This window comes from Euprymna scolopes, chromosome 41 (genome assembly GCF_053919585.1).
Source record: "Euprymna scolopes isolate OS-2025 chromosome 41, ASM5391958v1, whole genome shotgun sequence".
Classification (NCBI taxonomy): domain Eukaryota; kingdom Metazoa; phylum Mollusca; class Cephalopoda; order Sepiida; family Sepiolidae; genus Euprymna; species Euprymna scolopes.
In genome coordinates this window covers 15,520,958-15,545,912 of record NC_136522.1, presented here as the reverse complement: position 1 = coordinate 15,545,912, position 24,955 = coordinate 15,520,958, and the positions used below count along the sequence as shown (strand labels likewise).

The following is a 24,955-nucleotide window of genomic DNA, read 5'->3' as shown; positions in this document are numbered from 1 at the left end:
CACTGAAATTAACAGGAAATAATAATCCAAGGTTGATTTATTAAGAGTAAAATCTTTGTTTGAATATGTCGGCAAATTGAAATGTAAAATATTCATTTCAACTTGCCAACATATATCTATTAATTTTGTGCATGTGCAAATTCATTCATAGCTTGAAGTGGTTTAATTTTAAATCTTATTTATCTGTTGATAGCTCAAACGGTAGAGAATGCGGCTGGAGCACTAAATGTTTTGGTTTCGATTCTACCTACTGGCACCAAAGTCATTTTTTTTTTTAATCTTTTGAAATCAGTGCTATATAATAGGTACACTATAATATTCAATAGCGAATTGGCTCTGTAATAATAAATACGAAACCACCGGGCAAGGCCAGGTGCCTCCCCCCTCCGCCATAAAACATAAATCCATGCATGGAGTATTTTTTGTCACAGCTGAGCTGGTGCATCTGAAACTGGTCTCTCCCCCTTAGAGAGGATCCACAAAGGAGTCTTCAATCGAAAGGGTCCTGAACTCTCACCCAAGCCCCAAGCTCTGTCGGTCCTGGATATGACGTTAAACTATATCCGATGGTGAGGCCCAAGCTTGCGGGTTTTGGGGAGTGTAGAGCCACCCTTTGATTGCCATTGCTCCCAGGTCCACTCTGACCCGGACTGGTAGTACCTGGTAGGGTCCCAACTATGGATTAAATAGAAACCGACTTTAAAAAAAAAACAAAAACAAATATACTCTATTAAAAAATTGTTCTTCAAAATCACTGGATTCGGCATTAAATAACCTGAAAAGGGTTGATATGCTGTAAAGCAAAAACAACCAACCAACCAATCAAGCTTTGTCACATCGCTACAATGTTGCATCCCTGTAATTGTTTTACAAGTACTTTAAATGGAATGTACTCCGATAAACTAATAGCAGTTGTGAATCCCCAAAGTTCATATTCCCAACTAACCCAACAAGCAGCAAAATCCCACCCCTTCACAGTGGAGATCCCTAGATGCCGGAAAGACTTCTACTCTAACAGTTTCTTCCGTCGGACTGCTAGACTTTAGAATTTCTTCTGTTTCCTGCTTCCTTAACTGCACTAACCTACTGAAGTTTAAATGTAATGTGAACAAACATCTTGCTGCTCAACTCCCCAGAGTCTCCCATTAGTCAGAATCCCTAAATAGTAGTCCCTTATGTTCCAATATGCCTTGTTTAAAGTGAGAAATAGTAAATAAAAAAATAAGCTGAACTGAAAACAAAGAGTCCATCAGCTTAGTTAATGTTGGTAGTCCATCGAGTTCAACAAAGTGTCTTCGTTTTGCTAACTCATCTGTGTTTCGGAAATGTGGCTGCACAACCCCAAGCTGTGGGCACAGGATCTAGCACAGTAGGAGCAACGAAAGTCCATAGTTCGTACCACTGCTGTTGATGCTCTGTTGCGCTGATCTCTGGCAGCAATGAATCTCTAGCAATATTATCAAGGCGAAGAGGCCACTCAAGGATAAGGGTTAAAGAGTGTACAGTAGACATTGGACAAATCATTAGTAATGAAAATTTGTTAAATTTGATAACTTATATGGAACGGCTCATCAAGAACTTATTTACGTCAGACTTGAACACAACCATATTGTAGTCAGCCGGAAAGCAGGAAAACGGAAGACAATTCCACAGGCGTGCAGTTCTAAGAAAGAAGCTTTGTTCATGGAATCTACGTTTAGGTTTAGGCACAGATAAAGAGTGGGGGAAATTATTGATAGTATTTACAGCTAGACGAGTGTTTCTTGTGAAAGTTTGGCGAGGGGGGACCATAGATTGAAGCTCAGTCGAACACTTTCCATGAAAATAACGATACATCAGAGACAAACTCACAACATCTCTTCTGTGAGATAGAGGTTGCAAGGAGGAGAAAAGGACATCTCCTATGAGGCTACGAAGTCTATTTTGAACTCTATCAAGGCAGGACAAGTCCTTTCTAGCAGCTCCTACCCAGATGTGGCAACAGTATTCCATCCTTGGATTAGTCTTGACTATATCCTTGTAGTTTTTCTTTGGACGACTGTGGTTTCTCTTTCCATTTCTGAAATTCTAGTTCTGCCAATGGATTCCAAGGACAGAATGTAAAGCAGCATCCAAGTCTCACATCTATAGAGGAGAGACGGAGAGGAGCACTTTCAGTTTTGTACTCAAACATATGTTGTCTTGACTGAGCACTTGGCTTCAGCGTCTTCTTAAAGCTCGGCTGACTTTCCTAATCCATCTTTAAATTTCTTTGTCTTCATTGATATTGAAAGTGTTCTGCATTTTTCAGCTGAGTGTTGTCAGTGGGATGGTCGGGGGTTGGTTGCTTGTTTCTCGTGCAGGTTGACAAAGCACCTCAGTCTTATTAAGGCTGATTGTTAGGCCAAACAGTTTGGAGGCTTCGAGAAATGGTTTGGCATCAATTGCAGATGGAATTCAACATGTACCACCAGAGCACAGTCGTCGGCAAAGAGAACTTATTGGATGAGGTCTAGAACGGTCTTGGCATTGAGTTGGTGCAGATAAAAAAGGAGCCATCCAGACGGTATCGAATGTAGATCGCTTGCTTCAGGTTCCTTCATTACGTGAGACAGCATGCAAGTGAAAAAGGTCTTGAAGGGTGTTGGTGCTAGTACATAGCCTTGCTTCATTCCATTGCCGATCTCAAAAGTCTCAGACTCGATGTCGTTGTGGAGAACCTGACCTGTCATGCCATCATGGAAGAGTCTAAGCATTGAAATGAATTTCAGTGGACATCCAATATATCCCAAAGAGCCTCCTTACTCACGGTGTCAAAAGCCTTAGTAATATTAATGAACATGTTTTGTTCTAGAAACTTCGCTTAAAATTATCTCATGGCAATCTGCTTCTCCCTCGTTGAAAACCAAACTAGTACTCCTCCCTCGTCGAAAACCACACTGTGGCACTGCCAAGTTCTTTTCAGAGACAGTAATGGGTCAATTAAGAATGGCAAATATTTTTCCTGGTGATGGAAAGAAGTGATATGCCTCTGTAGTTTCCGCGATCAGTTTTGCTACCCTTGTTCTTATATGGGGAAACGATCAAGGCATCTCGAAAGCTGTCTCGAATCTTCTCCTTCCAGATGCTTTGCAGTAAATCCTCTCAGATTTCAGCAAGTATTCTGTTCTTTCCAGCTGTTTTGCCTGAATTTATTTGAATTTTTTTATATATATATATATAGGAATCACCTCTTATCAAGGCCCAGACGCCACTCGAGGTTTAGGGTTAATGGGTATCCATTAGTCAATGTGATTATAGCGTAGTAAAAATAAGTAGTGGAAATTTTGTAAATTGGATTACTTAGGGGGACGGTTCATCAAGAACTTGTTTACGTTGGACTTGAAGACAATCAGATTGTAGTCAGTTGGAAAGCAGGCAAACGGAAGAGAGTTCCACAGGTGTGCAGTTTTAGGAAAGAAGCTTTGTTCATGGAATCTACGTTTAGGTTTAGACACAGATAAAGAGTGGGGGAAATTATTAATAGTGTTTTGGCTAGACGCAATGATTGCTTTATTGATTTCTGTCATTGCTGACGGCTCAGCAAACGTATTCTAAATTGGTTACTGAGAAATCTGATCGAGTGCTTCCGTGTTGACTGAAGATGGCCGGTTGAGCAGATTGTTAAAGTGTTCTTGCCAGCGTTTACTTAATCCTTCTTAAGTTAAGTCATCAGAAGAAAGTAAGGGAGGGCATCTAGATACAAGTACAGACTTTCTCCCCTGCATCAAAATATTTCTTTGCATTGTGTCAGCATAGCATTGAACTTTAGATGTTTTTTCCTTCCACCAGTTGTCTTGCATTTTACATAGCCCCAATTGCACTTTGACTTGCAGAGTTTTGAAAACTTTGCGCTTTGCTACAAAAGATCATTCTACCATTCGAAATATTCTTTGCTTCCTTGATTTGTTCATTCCGGTCAAATTAGTCTTCATTAACTTTCATAGTTGTTCCAAGAACTTCTTTAGTAGTTTCGGAAATGGTCTCCTTAAATGAGCACCATTTTGCAATGCCATCCTTCGACAAAAAACCATTTTGCAAATTTGCTGTCGAGCTGCTGCTGAAACTTTGGAAGCTAGGCTGCATCTTTTAGCCGAGCAAATGTTGAATGAGGCTCTGACATGGGCTTTTTTTCTGTGAGATAGTGAGATATATAGCATTATTACGATCCTGACAAGTCTGCGATCTGTTCAGCATTAAAAATCTCTCCTGACATGAAATACGCAATCCAGAAATTCGATTATTTCTTACGCAACCGCCACTTTCGTAATATTTACAGACCACAAATCACTGATATACCTGGGACAAAGACTATTCAATAATGCAAAAATATGAAGTTCGCAAGAGGAAATATCGTCCTACAGATTCGTCTTGGAATATGTGGAAAGTGGATCCAACGTATAGGCCGACATGCATAGCAGTAATAGTGGACAAAAGAAACTGAAGGCATCAAATAAGCCTAGTCCAGCAGGCATTACATTTACACTAGGCGGTTCCAACTTAAACATCTACGTTCCATTGTCGTGCCTCGGAGATATTAAAAAAAAATGCAACTCGTCACTAGGTTTATGACAACAGCATATTCTTTTCATTGTTTTTACTCTCCAGTATATATCTGACACAGTTAGACGCAATTAATCAACCGGGGATTACATCACTATACATAAAAACATATATGATATCGATGGCGAAGGGGAAAATTTCATAAGTCATATGATCAACCCATCATGTCCAAAGTAGAAGAACAGAGGCTTGGTCCCTATGAGTTTTAGAGAATAACAAATAAGGTCCTGAACAGATGCGTGTCCTCTATCCCAGCAATCATTAACAGGCGTGAAATAATTTGGTCAGCACCTGACAAACCCAAATTCTTTGACAAGAACTTTGCAGCAAACTCAAAGCTTTGCGCTCAAGGCAACCTATACTCCAAATTTTCTCACAAGACTGAAAATAATCTGGGCATCATCCACGTAGCTATCCGTAATGTTGTCATCCTCATAAAAAACCTTTATGTCAGCAAAGCAACTCGTTCTGACAATATTTCAGTTTTAGTACTAAAAGAACTGCAAATATTGTGCTACAGATTCGTCTTGGAATATGTGGAAAGTGGATCCAACGTATAGGCCGACATGCATAGTAGAAATAGTGGACAAAAGAAACTAAAGGCATCAAATAAGCCTAGTCCAGCAGGCATTACATTTACATTAGGCGGTTCCAACTTAAACATCTACGTTCCATTGTCGTACCTCGGAGATATTAAAAAAAAATGCAACTCGTCACTAGATTTATGACAACAGCATATTCTTTTCATTGTTTTTACTCTCCAGTATATATCCGACACAGACGCAATTAATCAACCGAGGATCACATTACTCTATATAAAAACATGATATCGATGGATATATACCTGAGAATCAAAACAAGGAATAGAATATGCTGTTGTCATAGTCTACTCATGACGCTGATGCCCTCCGTACATCGCTGATGCTGTGTTGACGTGTTTGGACCTTGTGGTTTTATATTACTCGGTCATCCTGAGGTAGTTGTTAGTGATACAAAGGCTACGTTCCGCACATTTGCCAGGAAATAGCAGTCGATTGTCATTGATCTTAAATGTTCAAATAGCGAAACATTTGAACCGATTCAGACTTGTGATTGCAACAGCTAATGAACAAATGAGAAGCATTGAATCTTTTAGAGATAATTCAGTTAAACAGAAAAACATAGGACATTTCCATTGATTTTCAAAAAGAAAAAAAAATTCTTTGAGATTTTCCAATCAGAAAGACGCAATCACCGATATCAACATTCTTATGACGTTAAAATTCAAATAAACCGAAATAACATACAGCTATAGATTTTTGCTCCTTGATGATTACGTACAGAATTTATACAGACAAAAATTCTAAATAAATCCAGCAAAGGGGATGTGTGCATATATCAAAGAGACCTCCGTTTCAAACAGCAATAGAAAGTTTGAAATAATAATCCATTTAAAACGCTTGGTCTCTCCAATGCTATTTTGTTATTGATGAGGTAATAGAATTTATACAGACAAAAATTCACAATAAATCCAGCAAAATAATAGCTAGTAAAATGTGTAGTTTTTTTCTCTCTTCCCCCCTCCATTCCCATTGGTGAGTGAGAATATTTTGGTGACCTGTGACCGTTATTTAGAAACGCATGCAAATGTCGCAATCATTTAAAAACGATCCATTTTGTTTTCTTTTTCTTGTGTGGATTTCTTTTTGTGCATGCAAAATAGAAAGTGCATTGTATAATTCATCTTGCTGTTAAGTAAAAAAAAAAAAAAAAAAAAAAAAATTAAAATTACAGATAATTTGTCGTTTTGTTTGTTTAAATCTTGGTGAACTTGTAACTAGCAAGGAGACGATTCCAATATTCCCCCCACCCAATTCTGATACATTCAGTGATTCTGATTCTTTATAAATCTCTAAATATTTAACTATAGAGTTGTTATTTTTCCATGATTATCATAAAAACATGTTAAATGTCCAGATATTTTCTTAAAAATAACACTTGTGAGGGGTAATCTTATATATATACTAGCGGGGGTACCCGGCGTTGCCCGAGTGTTTGTTTCCGGGACGGGGAGGGGGGGGGGAGAGTTTTAAAAAATGTTATGGTAGGTAAGTAGGAAGGATCAAACCCGGAGTCATGAGTAAAAGTATGAAAATAAAGTGTGAAAAAAAAAAAAAAAAAAAAAAAAATCTGCAACGTTAACAGTTCGGCCACTAAGAAAAGTCCATTCCAGTTGTTTAGGAAAAAAAAAAAAAAAAAAAAAAAAAAACGACTATGGTAGGTCGGCGCGAACATGAAAATATAATGTGAATTGTCCAGCACGCTAACCACTACGCCACAGAGCACTGCAGCTTAGTTTAGTGATTTTAAATAACTTCACATGAAAGAACTACGAAGCCAAACCAGTGTTCTCTTCTCAACTGTTCCTTGTGAACGATCCCCAAACGGTGTTAAGTGGTGGCAGGGGGAGGAGGAATTTATTAGAGAGAAAATATTTTACCACTTCCATTGATCTTAACCGATTTTGGCCGTGACTTCTCAGCAGAAAAAGTATAGAAATCTAAAATTATCGAGGAATTTGAGAAATAATAAGCCTATAACACACCTCAGATATTGTTCTGCCGTTTGTGCATATTATATTTGCATGAAATATCTTGATTTTTAATCCTGTTAATGTCAAAATCAGACGGGAAAAAATGAGTTCATTTTATATATATATATATATATATATATATACACACACACACACACACACACACATATATAACAGCGCGTATAGGCATGTGTGAAAATATATCAGCAGGAGCTGTAGGATAACTGGCTTGTGAAGATATTAGCAGCAGCAACAGCCATTTGAACACTATACAAATTAGGCTTGTGTCAGAAGAAAAAGAAAAAAAAACTCAATGTGGCAACACTGGGGTCGCCCTGCTAGTTTTAGATAAATTTCACAAGAGGCCTTTTAATGAGTCAAAAAATTAAAACAAATAAAATCCCCCTTTTTTTTTTTTTTTTTATAAAACTTTTATTCTTAAAAAGAATATTTTTTATGTCAATAACCCCTTCATATGCGTCGCTCTTCAAAATAAACAAATATCAGTGACTGTTCTTATTAAGATTGCTTTGCAAAAAAAAGTTCAACTTTTATGGAGTTGCTTCTTTTCCGACGGTAACTCCTTGGCTATACGGAACTGTTACCGACTGTTGGATACCAAAATGTCAGTAAGGCCTTCTTCGATGAGACATAAATCGGATGAATCTTCCTTCATCAATTCAATTATGTGATGGATGCCCGTCTGCTGCTGCTTCAATAACTACAAAAAAAAAAAAAAAAAAAAAAAATACATTTGTTTAAATAAAACTATTAGACATGATGCTGTATAGTTATTTTTTTATTTTTTTTAAATTTATTTGAGGACTGTTATCCTCATTTTCATAATTGTTGTTTCACCACGTTTCGGCCAACTATTCCTCTAGCCTTCTTCAGGTGGTTAAGGGCAACGAGATAAGAATGCTGAGTCTTAACTGTATCCTCAGTAATTACTGCCTTCCATAGTTGTCGCCTCACGACCCCGTGGCGCAGTGGATAGAGGCATTGAATCTTTATGATTTCAGGTGAGTATTGTCTGAAGATAGCAGGTCAGAAGATTAGTTACTTATGGGGATACAGTATGAGACTCAGCATTTCTATCCCGTCGTAGTTAACCCCATGAAGAAGGCCAGAGGAGGAGTTGGCCGAAACGTGGTGAAACCACAACCACCATGAAGATGAGGATAACAATCCGACAATAAATAAAAATACAAATTACTCATCTCAAAAGATTTTTAAAAAAATAATATATAAGATGTATGTTTGTATGTGTGTTTCTCGTCTATATGTAAATCATTTTTTTATGTGTGTTCCTATTTACAATGCCTCCCCACGGGACAGAGTTAGACACCAGGGTCGTTTTTTAATGTGGAGAAAAGGAACAGAAATAAAAATTGTCTCAGTCGTGAAGGATTTCTCCTCCACTGACAGAAAACAAGAAATTGAAGTGCAGCATTTGAAGAACAGATACTACACTTTGAGATATTAAATCTTTTATTCATGTTAAAATGTATCGAGGGCGGGGGAAGAAAAAACAAAAGGTGATTAGTAGGACCCTCCCAACCCCGTCTAGTTGATAGACTGCCCGTTCCACTAGGTTTGTAAAAGGAACCTCGCTTCTGCGGGTCAGTCTCTAGGTGGGGATGCCCTCTAGATGGGGGTGAATGGAGAAAAAAAATTTTTGTGGGTAAGGGATGGAGGTTAGTTTGTATTTCTTTTTCTCCAAGATGGGTAAAATTTAGAGGAAGGGGTGAAAACAAAAATTGCAGGTAAGAGGGGATGGGGATCTTGGAGGCTTCCTAATCGGGGAGGGATGGAACACACTCAGCTAGCTGAGAGGCTACTTGTTTAATTTTACTTTACAGAACTGCGCGTTCCACACCTAGGCGGGGAACACGTATTCAAATTTGGCTCCTCTTCGTACACACAGACTTGCCACATGTATCCATCTTCTGTCAATCTTGACCCGAAGGCCAAGTCAAAGGTTTTTATGTGTGTTTCTCATCTATATGTAACTTGTGTGTTTCTCGTCTATATGTAAATCATTTTTTTTTTAGTAAAAGTAAAGGCGACAACCTGAATTGGCTAGTACACAGACATGCAGGGAAGAGCGCCACTCCTTTCCAGGATTATTCCACTTACTCTTGATTCTAAACAGTAATGAGATGATTCCAATACTTTTCCCAATTCCGATACAAGTACAGATTCTGTTCTAAATTCATGATTCTGATATGATTACTGATTCCGATTCTTTTAAAATATCTACATATTTAGCTACAGAGTTTTTTTTTTTTTTTTTTTTTTAATTTTTGGGTGAGTGTAAAAATCCATGTACCATGTGCATATATTTTCACAAACCTAAAAATACATGCGTGAGGGGTGATTTATACATATTGGTAATTTATTATTAATAAATATTTATTATTTTATAATTAGCACGAGCAAAGGAAAATTAAGTTTTAAAATTAAAAAAAATTAAACTAATAGTTTTTGTCATCAGAAAATAAGCATTTTTGGGGGGATTCCAATACCCCAAAAAGTGCGAATTCTTTTTTTTATTCTTGACTCCAATTAATCGTCTCAACTAATCCTAACCAGGGCTTTACGTTGCAAGTGAAACAGTCGCATCTGTGAGTAATTTTTCCAAGTGGCAGCTAGAAAAGAGAAAACGCTTATCTTTTGGCAAATGATTTTTTTTCACTGACAATTTTCTAAAATAAAAAGCTTTGGAAGATTGCCTTTTAATAAAATGAACAAAATAAAATTATTTATGTTAGAGAATGGATCAAGAGAGAGAGAGAGGTGTAAATTATATTGAGACACGTTGACCGGAAGTCAGGATCAGTTGATCGGATTGCGTGTGAGTCACGTGATCAGGTTAGCTGAATCGTTGAAATTTGGTTTAGACTTAGAAGACGGACAGCTTCACTGTTGTCTCCTCCCCTTCACTGGGGGGAGGAACGCTGACGTGTGTAGAACAGAACTATACAAGCCAGAGATTCACTTTCCATCTTCTGTGAGACATCTGGAAAGTGAAATAAACTAGAAAACTAATTCCTTGTCTTGGAGTGATTGAATCTTGGTCCAAAACAGGTACCAGGTCTCCCCTCTAAGACGAGATGATTCCAGATGAACCAACATCCAAGACACAGAAGGTGTGTTGAAAAATACATGTACCACACACACACACACACACAACGGCATATGAACAAATAGACAGAACAACTAGACGATCACACACGATCCCCTTTATGATACAACGAATATATAATATACATCATCTCTTCTAATCCCTTATTAGAGATAACTACGCAACATTTAAACAACAAAACGTTGGGCCACACTTTAAAGGTAACACCACTTCCAACGGCTCGGGTTACACTTTTAAAAATAAAAACAAAATAAAACAGAAAACTTGTCAAATAAAATTCAATAACTTTGCATCTGGACCCCTCAAGTTTCCAACGGCTTTTAATCTCCTTCAAAACTTTTCAAAAGCTTTTGAGAGCCTTTAACTCTCAAACTTCTTGCGGATTAAGAATCTTTAAACTGGCGAAGACCTATTCGTAACTCCTTGTCGTGGTTTGATCAAGTTTTTATTTTTGTCTTCCACTTTTCCTCATCTAGTGTTTAAGACCTTAATATTTATGCCAGATGCTTGCTGGAACTCATTGCTTTTCTATTCAAGCACGCAACTCGTGCATAACCCTAAGTTCATGTGACAGTTCTGCTCTTATGATGTCTGGTCGGTAACACTACCACAAGGGTCCTTTGGCTGGTCATCTGATGTTGGATGTTGAGGAGGAGGTCTTCTTTCACAGGCAGGTGCGTCGCTCTCCTCTGCTGTATCATCAGTCTAGGGAAGAATTCATTTCACAACCACAGGCAAACAACAAAAGAAATCACAAAGGCTTTTTAGTAACATCATCTGGGCAGGAGCTGCTAGAAAAGACTTGTCCTGCCTTGATAGGATTCAAAATAGACTTCGTGGCCTGGTGGGAGATGTCCTTTTCTCTTCGCTGTAACGTCTATCTCACAGAAGAGATGTTGCGAGTTTGTCTCTGCTTTATCGTTATTTTCATGGAAAGTGTTCGACTGAGCTTCAATCTATGGTCCCCCCCTCGCCAAACTTTCACGAGAAACACTCGACTAGCTGAAAACACTATCAATAATTCCCCCCACTCTTTATCTGTGCCTAAACCTAAACATAGATTCCATGATCAAAGCTTCTTTCTTAGAACTGCACGCCTGTGGAATTGTCTTCCATTTTCCTGCTTTCCAGCTGTCTATAATAGGGTTGTCTTCAAGTCCAATGTGAACAAGTTTCTGATGAGCCATTCCACTTAAGTTAACAAATTTACCGAACTTCCATTACTATCGATTACCATATTGTCCTTTTGACAACTGTACACTCTTTAACCCTTATCCTTGAGTGGCCTATCAGCCTTGATAAGTGGTGACGCCTATGTAAAAAAAAAAAAAAAAAAAAAAACATCAATTATTCAACATTATTACAGATATAGTCTCGGTAAGGACATGAGCTAGGAGCCTTCATAAGCTTGGTAAATCAGACTGATTTCTGGGTGCAGGATTATAATGGTTTAAATCAAGTTTTTTCAGCCAGGCCGTTGGACATATCGTCCAACGGTCTGTCAACGGACTCTGCTCACCAACGAATTCTCCTCAACTGGCTAAAAAACATGTCTTTATATTATCTCTGTAACTTGTAGTTTACGCCCCCCCCCCGTTCTATTTGGGGCTTTGTCCTTCTTTCTCTCTTTCCATCTCTGCCTCTATCTGTCTGTCTGTCTGTCTCTCTCTCTGTACCCTTTCCCATTACTCGTGGGAGGGGTTTCCCAAAGATCATATGTATAAGGTAAGATAAGTGAATTGGTCATCATAGTTAACCCTATTTCCAAAGTGATTTCACAGTCAATCCAATAATTAAAACCACTCGACAGTTTACCTACTTGCTTTTCTGGTGGCCCCTCAAATAAAACTCAAGTGGTCATTTCCAGATTCACAATCTTCTCCATTTTATGATCCCAACCGAGGTCCAGCTTGCGACGGGTGGGGGTGGGGGGTCATTTTGATTATTTGTTATCAAAGCAATTATTCTATTATTATCAATATGAGATTGGACAGACTCTTCTTACCTCACGGATTTCTTCTTCGATCAATGATTATGTGAAATTTTACTAAGATGGCCTAGGTTCTTTGTGTTTATAGCAAAATGTTATCAAAGCAATTCCTAGCAAGTGCTCTATAATTATTGACCTTGTACCATGATTAGATTGGACAGACTCTTCTTACCTCACGGATTTCTTCTTCCATCAAAGGTTCCATCTGATAATTGGTATCTGCTCGCGAACTCGTCAGATGATTCTGCATTCGTATCTGAGATAAAAGTTCGTTGAGACGACCCTAAAAGAAAAAAAAAAAAAAAATTTTTTTTTAAATAAACAAACAAAATAAAAAAATTATTTTTTTAAAAATAAATTTTAAAAAATAAACTTTTTAAAATAAATATTTGATATAAAAGTTTGAGACGACCCCAAAAGAAAAAAAATAAATAATAAATATATAAAGTTTTAAAAATAAACAAAAAAAAAATTAATTTTTAAAAATAAATAAAACAAATAAGCTTTTTAAAATAAATATCTGAGATAAAACTTTGTTGAGAGGAGCCTAAAAGAAAAAAATATAAATTTAAAAAAATAAATATACAAAATAAAAAAATTAATTTTTAAAAATAAAAAAAAAACTTTTTAAAATAAATATCTGAGATAAAAATTCGTTGAGATGACCCTAAAAGAAAAAAAAAATTAATAATAAATATATAAAGTTTTAAAAATAAATAAACAAATTAAAAAAATAATAATACTAGTTTGCAAAAAAGATGACAAGGCTTCATCGTCTTTTGACACACATGTGAATAACCAATGATAAAAAAAAAAAAATTAAATTAAGAATTTCTCGATTTAGGCATCTCAACCACTTGAGTATGTATCCGTGAATGGAGTAAGCAGAAAAAAAAAGAAGTCTCGTTCTACTGCAGATATTTTAACAATCATCTCTGAACGTACATACCATGCACTGGATAAGGCAGGCAAAGCCAGGACTGTAGCCCTCAAAGCCTTTGACAAAGTCTGGTGCAAAGGAATGCTAGTGAAAATTAAATCATACAGTATAACTGGATATATCTCTATATAAATAAAATGAACTCATTTTTTCCCGTCTGATTTTGACATTAATAGGATTAAAAATCAAGATATTTCATGCAAATATAATATGCACAAACGGCAGAACAATATCTGAGGTGTGTTATAGGCTTATTATTTCTCAAATTCCTCGATAATCTTAGATTTCTATACTTTTTCTGCTGAGAAGTCACGGCCAAAATCGGTTAAGATCAATGGAAGTGGTAAAATATTTTCTCTCTAATAAATTGCTCCTCCCCCTGCCACCACTTAACACCGTTTGGGGATCGTTCACAAGGAACAGTTGAGAAGAGAACACCGGTTTGGCTTCGTAGTTCTTTCATGTGAAGTTATTTAAAATCACTAAACTAAGCTGCAGTGCTCTGTGGCGTAGTGGTTAGCGTGCTGGATAATTCACATTATATTTTCACGTTCGCGTCGACCTACCGTAGTCGGTTTTTTTTTTTTTTTTTCTAAACAACTGGAATGGACTTTTCTTGGTGGCCGAACTGTTAACGTTGCAGATGTTTTTGTTTTTTTTTCACTTTATTTTCCTACTTTTACTCATGACTCCGGGTTTGATCCTTCCTACTTACCTACCATAACATTTTTTAAAACTCCCCCCCCCGTCCCGGAAACAAACACTCGGGCAACGCCGGGTACCCCCGCTAGTATTAAATATAATTATATCCTTAGACAATAGGACTATCCAGGTTGTCATTGATGGATGTACATCCAAACAGCATAACATTAATGCAGGAGTGCTTCAGGGGTCAATCCTAGGACCACTATTATTCATGATATTCATAAACAATCTCCCGGATAATAATGTGTCTGAAATGGATATATTTGCTGATGATACAACACTCTATAACATGCATGAGGGAAGAACGGATGTTCACAAATTTAAAACAATGGCCAAATCCTTAAAAAATGACCTCCAGATCATAGTGGAATGGAGCCGTAAATGGATGGTAACATTTAATGCTAGCGAGACTAAGCTGCTCTACTTTAACAATTACAAGACGCCTCTCCAACCACCGATATCCACAACAAATAACACCTTATCTGAAAATTCTTCCTTCAAACTCCTTCAAATTCACAGGAAATATGAACTGGAACAAATACATTGGGGACATTGCAAAGGCTGCTGCAAAAAAGGTGGGTTCTCTCTATCAAGCTAGAGAACTACTCACTACCAAGAGTATTGTGTACCTTTACAAGGCCACCATTCACCCATGCATGGAGTATTGTGCCCACATCTGGGCTGATGCACGAATCATTGTGGATAGGGTCCAAAAGAAAGTTTTCAATCTAATAGGTCCCACTTTGCCAACTAAGCTCCAACCCGTCCCATCGCCGCAATGTTGCATCCCTGTGTCTGTTTTACAAATATTTTAACAGAATGTGCTCTGATGAACTTGTTGCACGTGCCCCCTTGACATATAAATCCCCAACGAACCCGCTTAACAAAATCACACCCCTTCACTGTGGAGGTCCTAAATGCCAGAAAGCTTTTTACTCTAATAGTTTCTTTCCTAGACTTTGAAATTCCCATTCTGCTACCTGTTTCCCCGGCTGTACCTGTAGACGTTTAAATGTAATGTAAACCAACATCTTGTTAATCTTTCTTTTTTCTTTATTATCATCATCATTATAATTACCCTATTATTGGTATTATTACCACTTTTATGAGTAGTAAAAGTCTCCTTACTCTTCCACCTTGCCAACTATATGTATCCTTAAACCTTTATCATCAAGTTAAACGCACCCATAGACATTGCCATCCTATCCTCCGACCGCCCCCCCTTATAATCACATACATCATAACAGAAGAAACTTAAAAATATTGCCGCATATTACCTAATCAATATTACAACCTTGCATTTACCCCCCCCCCCCCAAAAAAAAATTATAGGCGATTTTATAGCCGCTATTTGCCGTTTAGGTTGCACCTATCAAAATTACCACTCCATAGATGATAGACAACTCACAAACCGTTAAAATAAATTACCACGCAGCCACAATATACCCCCAATTTAACCCTAAAACGTATACCCCTTAAACTCAACACTATGTTAAAGACCATATACAATCTTATATATCATACTATATATAACAAGCTTCTCCTTTATTTATTTAGAATTCAATAAAGCTTCTACCAACATTTTATAATTCCTCTTAATCTTTTTTGCCCTTAATGAACCCTACGCTAGACGCCGCATCTCCTCCATGCTACCTAGTACCTTCTCTACTCTTCTGAGGAGAAGCATTAGGCTTCGAAATGCCCTAGCATAAAGAGTCCCTTCTATTCCCCAAATTTTGCTTGTATTCCCTTAATCAAGAAATGAACCAATCTATATCCACCAATATATAGTTTTGTGACTTCATTTCATACTATTGTTGTCCTATTGTATAAGCTTCAATAATAATTGGAGAGCTTGACATCATCCAGATAAGTCTCCTCTTGTGGAATTGAACTCTTTTCCTCTTATGCATTAAGCTATACATATATATATGTAAGTTATGAACAGTACATAGAGCCCGAACAAAGCTGGGCTGAACTGCTAGTGTGTATATATATATATATATATATATATATATATATATATATATATATTAAGTAATGTGATTTATAATTTAAAATTCAAAAATCAAATTTTAATCAAATTAAAAATCAGTTTCATAAGAAGGAACAACAACAAAATCAATTATCTGTACGATCGTTTCGGAAAACAATGCTTTTTATTGTGGTATACATCAAGTTATGTAGAATAATTATATATAGTTTTTTGGTAAGCAAGGTCTCCTCATCAGCAAATTTAGGAGGGTTTTTATTGAATTTAAAAGACACCATAAATAAACCTAGCATTAAAAGTAAGGCAGATGAATCTGAAAAATTGAAATAAAAGGTCTGGATTTAAAATTTATAAGAAAATTAATATGGGTTAGAGATAGAAGTAAGTAGAGAAAAATATATATTTTTGAATAGCTATAGCTTTTTATCTTATTGAATGATGAATTTTAAAAAGGGGGACGCTCATGCAATAAATTGTTTCCGTTAGCGCATTTTTGATTTGCTGACGCTACGGTTTATATATAGAGAGAATATTTTTATTACAAGTTTTAAGGGGAGATAATTGTCATGTTTTCTTGACTTTATTTATTATTTATTTTACGGGTGTAAGGGAGGTAATTAGTCTAACTTAATTTATTAAAAAAAAAAAAAAAATAAATAATTACGAGCACTTTCTATTTCCTGTATTTTAATTAAACTAGTAATTTCACTGTTACATTAAAATACACTCAGCTCTTTAGACTATTGTTCTAATCTCCTTTAAATTATATATATATATATATATATATATATATATATATATATACTAGCAAAAGTACTCGTCATTGACTGGGTTCAAAAACAGCCTACAGAAAATGGACTCTGATTTATGAAAGTATGATAGGTTATGAAAAGGAAGGATTGTAAAGAGATAGCTTCGAATTCGGGGGCATCAAAACCAAAGCAAAATATGATGAAAGTAAAAATAAAATAGATATACCCCATAATTTATTATACCATACCTGTTCACACTGAAACACTTATCACAATATTCTGTGGATCTATATTAAAAAACCTTGTTAAACTTTGTGGCATATTTCCATTCTATGGAGGTCAGACGCGAACGTACACCCCATAATTTTATACCATATTTCTTCAAACTGAAACATAATTATCAAAGTATACTTATGCAGATGGATATGAAAAGTCTTTATTAAAGTTTGTGCCTATTTCCATTCTATGGAGGCCAGGTGCGAACGCAGACCCCACAATTTTATCATACCATCCCTATTTAAGTTAAAACATACTTATCAAAGTATTATTATGTACATCTATATCAAAAACACTTGTAAACGTTTTTTTTTTAATTTAATTTTTTATTTCCATACTTTGTGGACCAGTCGCGAACGCAGACCCCACAATTTTAATGAACCACCGTTCTGCCAGATCAAACATACCCATACATCTTCTATCATTATATGTAATCAGTTTTTTAAAATAGTCAACCATATAGGAGCCTATTCGTGACCAGACACACACACACATTCAGCTTTATATTATAGATATATATCAGGGTTCATACAGATTTTCAAGGCCTTCTCCAGAGAAAATTCAAGTTTTACAAACAAAATCTGATAAACAATGATATTATCTATATATCTAGAAAAGTGAGACTGTATGAATGTGTGTGAGGATAACTCTGAACTTATATAAATCAACAGTTTTTTGATCTTTAGACTTGAAATTTGGTATATAGGGTATTCAGACACGTGGAAAACTTTAATTGGTTTACATCCGGAAAAAATGGCTGCTAAGGGATCCAAATTGAAAAATTGGTACGCGAGACCATCAAATTTTTATCTGTTTGTCAAATGTTTCATGACTGTGCATGTGCAAATCATTCACATGACAGCTTCCTTATGTCAAGAATAAGCAGGTTCAAAAACCCTTTTTAAAGATTGTGGCAAGCTGGCCTAATGTTTATCATACTTCACTTACTGTCTTTAGGCTTTGGTTTCGATCTCAGATGGAGTATTTTTTATTTTTTTTTTTTTTTACTTACAAGAAGTGAACTGTTTAAAAAAAAAAAAAAAAAAATACTGGCATGCACAGGTCTCAGTTTCTATTTTTGTTTAAGGAATTTAACGTTACGTTTAATACTGGTTAACACCGAGTACATCTGTTCATAAACTAAAAAGTAATATTTAATAAATATTTTCATAGTATTTATTTTGATTTTGAGTTTCACTTTGGCTACAGCCATAAAGCATATGGATAGCATCGGGTAGTTTGGTAATAAAGGGACATAACTCTTGTATCGACAATACCAGTATTAATATGATGCAATTTCAGAATGCATTTATTTTGATTTTATCTATAAAAGTGAAATTGTCTGTGTGTGTGTGTGTGTGTGTATACATTTCCCTACCAAACTACTCTGTCAATTTTCAGTCTACAGTCTCGAGATTTGGGAAAATCTTTTTAATCAGTTTTCAGCCAATAAATCAATCAGCAGATAAAAATTTGCAATTTTACATAACTGGTATTCACACATGCAGCAAGCTTTATATCAGTTTTTGCGCAAAAATTTGTCTGCCAAGAGGTCAAAGTTGAAAGTGTTGACCTTTGCAGACTCTACCAAACTCCTCTGCCAATTTGGGGTCTAAACACTTGAAATGTAAGATGTAAGTTACCTGGACAGGAGTCAAACTTTTTAAAGTTATGAACAGTACATAGGCCCAAGCAAATCCGGGCTGAACTGCTAGTTTTTAATATTTTAAATATTTTTAACATAAAGAAATACAATTTTTAAGTCCTTTTCAATACATTTCTCATATTTTTAAGGCTTTTTCAATGCAATAATGGAAATAAGAGTTTTTTCAAGACGAAAGTCAAAATTCAAGTCCTTTCTAAACCTGTGTGAACCCTCAAGACATTAAAATAAATTAAATGGATCAACTGTAATTGAGAGTGACTCAAAGGCTCTTTTTATATTGATGGTTATGCTGTGATGTAGGGGAGGGGATCATTTTCCACGGATAACTCCACTTACCCTTGATTCTCACCTTATAATGCTAAAAGTTTGACAAGGAGAAATCAAATACTATTTTTTTTTTGCAACTCTCATATCAACATTACAAAAACTAAGTTATTTCTTGAAAATATCGTACCTTGAATTGTGTCGGGTGATTCAATTCTGACTGGACGGCCTCTAACTGTGCGCGAAACTGTTCCTCTGTATCTTGCATGGCCATACCCAATTTACGATAGACCTCTTGTTTTGCTATCACCTGTAAGAAAAAATTTAATAGAAATATCAACATTGGATGTCAAATTTATAATAATCACACATGATCATCATAAATTTATGATAATCACACATGATCATAAATTTCTGGTGGCATTATGCAGCTGGTGGTTGTATCAGGTTTTTAATTTTGATTTCAAATGGTGTTTTTTTAAATAAGTTTTCCTTATAATACCTTTACTTTATATATTAAATTAAAGAGGGGTTTTCACTCTATCCAATCGTTTGAATTACAATCGTTTTAAAACAATTATGTCTTCTTTTCAGAACGTTGAATACAAGATGGGAAAAAAAAGCAAACTCACAATTTTCTTATTTCAATTCAAGCTAGGCTGAAAAGCTGCTGAAACGATCAATTAAAAGCCTTAGTCGAAGCTAATCCACTGTTCAAGACTTTGCTTCCGGATTAGATGTAACGTATACGACGATTTCCAACTACTTGAGAGAGATTGTAAAGATAAAAAAAAACTTGATAAATTGGTGCCTCACAAATAGAACACTTCTCGACTGGTATAACGGTGAGTGAAGAGGGGTGGGGATCAATAGACATGTCGATAAAAAAAAAAAAAAAAAAAAAAAGGCAATCTGTTCTACTCTGAAAATCGCCAATGCCATAAAACTTTCGGGTTAAATAATATGCGATAGCCTGTTAATATCAATGATGCTCAAGCGACTTCCAACTGATTTTAAACCATTTACAACTGTTATGACACAAAAAAAAACAAACCCATAAATTTCAGTGAATTAAAGTGGCATTGCTGAGTTACGAAGAGACGAATCGGATGCTAAAGGGAGGGGGGAGTAAATGCTGAACCTAGTCATTTTTTTTATATCTCATTCACTGTGCACTCACGGGGAACCATGCATGCTTCAGTTGTTAGTATTGATTTTGACCTAAAAAAACAATCTCTTCTTTTAACGTGACCATACCAACAAAGTCTCTTGCTCTCCAGATTTAATTTTTCCTCTGAGGTCATCGGATCTAAGTTTATCTTTATGCTTCACATTAGACATCCATCGTATTATTCTCGTATCATTTCTTTTCATGCAATGCATGCTCTCAATCGTAACTGGTTTCAATTCTACATAGATATCACATGCAAATGGCTTAAAAAATATCTATAAGACTGGCAGAAGATGCTTGGAAACATAGTCAGCATTTTATGCATTTCGACAAATTCGGAACTAGAACATGTCGATAATAAAAAATTAAAGATCAAAACGTTTTTTTTTTTTTTTTTTTTTTTTTTACCTTGAGTAATCTGTGTCCTAATTTGAGATGTTTGCGTTTGGCTTCTTCCACACGAGCGACCGTATTCCGCTGTTTGTTTTGCAAATCGTTCAATCCTTGGGCAATCAACTAGAAAAAATATATTTAATTTTTTATTAATAATAAAAAAAAATAATGCATGTTGGAAGCCAATGACAAAAAAAAAAAAAAAAAAAAAAAAAAAAAAAATGTGTGCGTGGTCCCCCCTCTGGTGCTGCATGTTAGATGACGCCACAAAAAATAATGAAGAAATGATGAACGCAAAAAAGTGTGAAGAGGCGACGTAGCTTTCACATTTTCGCCAATACAGTGAATAAATGACAAAAAAAAATACTTCAAATTCATGATGTTGACCATCTTATTATTTATTCCTTTAATTCAGTTGACATTTACAATTCTTGACAGTATCTGTTTTGTAGAGCAAAATCAATCACTTAATTATTATATCAATCAGTGAATCTATTATGCCCTTAAATCATCAGAAGAAATAGCAACAATCAATCCATCAAAAGAAAATAAACTGTGATTTGACATAATTAAAATCCGAAAATTGGAAGAGAAGCTGCAAATACCTTTAATATGTATCCATTGCGCGATTTTGCTATTTCTTCTGATGAGTTAAGGGCATAACAGATTCACTGATTGATATAATAATTAAGTGATTGATTTTGTGCTACGAAACAGATAGTGTCAAGAATTGTAAATGTCAACTGAATTTAAGGAATAAATGATAAGATGGTCAACATCATGAATTTTGGAATATAGTTTTTTTGTCATTTATTCACTATATATATTATATATATATATATATACATATATATATATATATATATGCCTGAATTGCAAAAGGAAAGTAACTATTGTTCATACATATGTAGCAGAAACAATTTCCATAAAATATTTTTAGAATTATTCTGTCCTTTTCATCGATTTAGATGAGCACCAACTTATAAGACACTAGTGACGGTGAAGTGAGTGACAGAACGATAACGGCTGACGTCGAAACGTGAAAGATCGTGCATTGTTCATGTGTTGAGAAAAATGAGGTGTAAAACTCACGTCTAGTCGACTTTGGTGGGATTTGGTCTGTTGGTCTTGTTGTTTGAGTCTTTGCTGTAATTCTTTGAATCCAACAATTGGAATTGGTACAAAGGATTCGGGATCTGGATTGTCTTTCTTAGCCTGTTGCCATAGCAATGGATCGATTCCTTGAAAGGAAGAAGAGAAAGAATTTTTGGTCAAAGGTCAGAGATTATGGCTTCATTTAGAGTGAAAAAAAAATGTGGAGTAAGAGTAAAAAAAGAAAATACAACAGAGGATAGGAAGGAGAGAAAAAACAGGAAATGGTACAAGGATGGAGAACATTTTTTTTTTGTTTTTTGATTTTTTACATGGTAGTCACCACTTATCAAGGCCTGGAAGCCACCCGAGGATAAGGGTTGTTGCATGTACAGTAATCAATGGGATAATATCGTAGTAATGGAGATTTGATAAAGTGTCTTACTTAAGGGGGCGGTTTATCAGGAATTTGTTTATGTTGGACTTGAAGACATCCAAGTTGTAGTCAAGTGGGAAACAGGCAAACCAAAGAGAGTTCCACAGGCGTGCACTTCTAAGAAAGAAGCTTTGTTAATGGAATGTACGTTTTGATTTAAGCACAGATAAAGAATGGAGAAAATTATTGCCAATGGTTTCAGCAAGACAGGTGTTTTTTGTGAAAGCTTGGCAAGGGGGGGGGCAGAGATTGGAGCTCAGACGAACACCTGCCATGGAAATAACGATAAAACAAGGACAGGCTCGCAACATCTCCTCTGTCAGAGAGAGGTTGCAGGGAAGAGAAAAGGGCATCCCCCACTAGGTCACGAAGTCTATTTTGTACTCTGTCAAGGCAGGATAGGCTGTTTTTAGCAGCTCCTACCCAGATGTGGCAGCAGTACTTCATCCTTGGATGTACTTGTGCAATTCTCTATCTATAGATAGAGAATTGCATCAGTAGTGAGATATTTTCTGGAGCGGTAGAAGGATCCTACCATTTTTCCAGCTACCTTGGCAACAGACTTGATATACATGTTCCATTTCAAGTCAAGAGTAAAGGTCAATCCTAGAAGCTTATTAAAACATGGAACCTTCCCTAGACGATTACAATTGATGCCAGACGGGAATCAGAGCGTTGATGATGTAAAGATTGGAGCTTGGTTTTAGATGCATTAAAAGTAACCAGCCACCTCTTCCCCCACTGTACCACGCGCTCAAGATCAGCAGAGAGAGAATCAGAGAGAACTTTGTCATTTACGATCCTTTGATGTGTTGCCATAGATGGTTGTGTCATCAGCATAGATGTCAACGAATGATTTAAGTATGTGTTTTGGGAGATCATTGATGTGGATCAGAAATAGAGTTGGGCCGAGGATGGACCCCTGGGGAACTGCAGCATTAATACTGAGGGCCTCTGATTTCTGCCTATCAACCACTACTTACTTACTACAGTATAAGGCAGAGGAGATAAAACTAAGAGATGAACTGGAGGGGATAAAGGTGTGATTGTTTTTGTTTTACGGCATATCAACCCTTTTCAGGTTATTTAATGCCGAATCCAGTTATTTTGAATAAAAGTTTTTGAAGAGAATATATATTTTTTTTCAAGTCGGTTTCTATTCAACCCATAGTTGAGACCCTAACAGGTATTACCACTCTAGGTCAGAGTGGACCTGGGAGCAATGGCAATTAAAGGGTTGCTCTACACTCCCCAAAGCTCGCAAGCTGGGGCCTCACGATCAAATATAGTTTAAGGTCATATCCAGGACCAATAGGGGAAGGAGAGACAGGCAAGAGGGGATGGAATGAGGAGATGAGCGGTTTGATTGTTCGATTGTTTTGTTTTACGACATATCAACCCTAGTCAGGTTATTTAATGCGGAATCAAATAATTTAGGAAAAAAAGTTTTATGCTTCAAATTTTTTATATCTTCAAATATTTATTCATACTGTTTGGTTTGGTTGTTTTGTAGAGAAAAATTGTTTTTGTTTTTGACTTTGCAGAACATGATGGAGTTTTGCAAAGGGTAAAAAAAAAACAAAGAAATCAATAACATCAATGTTTGGTGCATTTTAGGTAATGATGAGGAAATCAGCGAGAGGGGATAGGAGGAGATGAGAGGGACAGATGTGTCGAGTGAACAGGACCTGACAAGAGGGCAAGAGAATAGAGAGATAGTGGAAGCAACTGGTACAGCACAGGGGCAAGAGAGTCTGTTGAGAGTGATGAAATCTATAAAAAAATGAAAGTGTGTGCGTAGACACTTCTCAACCTATATACTCAACAAATTTTTTATCTAAAGACTTGAAATTTAGTATATAAACTATTCAGATATGTGGAAAACTTATCGGTTTTTATCCGGAAAAAAAGGTTGCTAAGAGGTAAAAATTTAAAAACTGGTATGTGAGGGGAGGGGGGGGGGATTTTCATCTATTTTCAACCGTTTTACGACTGCGTATGCGCGATCAAGTAACATGACAGCTTGTTTATGTTAAGAACAATTAGGTGTGAAAACACTTTATAAATGTCGTGTCAAGCTGGTCTAACGGTTATCGTACTTGACTCGATATCTTTAGGTTTTGGTTTCAATCTCAGCTTGAGTTTTTTTTGTTTTGTTTTTTTTTTACTTACAAGAAGTGAACTTATTGAATTATTTTGGAGATGAGTAATTTGTATAATTTTTTTTATTTAATTATTATTATTTAATTTTTTTTATTTAATTATTATTTCATTTTTATCCTCATCTTCTAGTTGTTTTTCACAATGATTCCAGGTGAGCATTGTCTAGAGGTAGCGGTTTCGATCCCACCCAAAGCCAGTCAGAGGATTAGTTGACCAAACCGTGGTGAGATAACAACAGCTACTGAAGGCAGCAATTGCTGTGGATGTAGTTGGAGGATTCGACATTTATATCCCGTCACGATTAATCTGACGAAGACCAGAGGAATAATTGACTGAATAGTACATGAGGATAATAGTCCAAATAAAAAAAAAAAAAGAAAAAAGATGTGAAATGCTTAGAAAAAAAACATAATACTCGCATACACATCGCCTCAGTCTCTGTATTAATTAAAAATAAAATATTCATGCGTGCTTTATGACTGGGCCATGTTGCGCATCCTGCTAATTCTCTGTCGGGTGATGAAATTTTCTGTATGTGAAAGGAAATTGGAGAGAATAATGGAGGAATGTGGGGAAACAGTGATAGTAAGTGACAACCGTTGCGTTTTACCTGCAGGTGGATTTTCCAGATAATATTTCATCTGTTCTGTGTTTAATGAACGTTTCGACAGAACATATTCAACATATAATGGATCCTCCTCCATTTTCTTCTTCACGGTGACATTATTGAGGTCTTCGGCCAGTTTCGATGTGGGATAGCGTCTCACTTGACCATTCATCTGACGCTCCACAATGTAGATGACCAATTCCGTT

At 36.0% G+C, this 24,955-nt stretch overlaps 1 protein-coding gene across 2 annotated transcripts in view; it reads right to left on the bottom strand.

Moving 5' to 3' along the window:
- Positions 1-7,560: 7,560 nt before the first annotated feature.
- Positions 7,561-24,955, bottom strand: part of LOC145266360 (nuclear pore complex protein Nup54-like) — a 43,335-nt gene continuing 25,940 nt past the window's right edge. For both annotated transcript variants that reach the window (XM_080121982.1, XM_080121983.1), the window contains 6 exons: positions 24,753-24,955; positions 21,544-21,692; positions 20,467-20,574; positions 19,078-19,197; positions 12,464-12,574; positions 7,561-7,874 (listed from right to left, as the gene is read on the bottom strand). In XM_080121982.1, coding sequence (XP_079978108.1) covers positions 7,755-7,874; positions 12,464-12,574; positions 19,078-19,197; positions 20,467-20,574; positions 21,544-21,692; positions 24,753-24,955 — 811 coding nt within the window. In that variant the 3' untranslated portion in view covers positions 7,561-7,754. The remainder of the gene's footprint in view (positions 7,875-12,463; positions 12,575-19,077; positions 19,198-20,466; positions 20,575-21,543; positions 21,693-24,752) is intronic.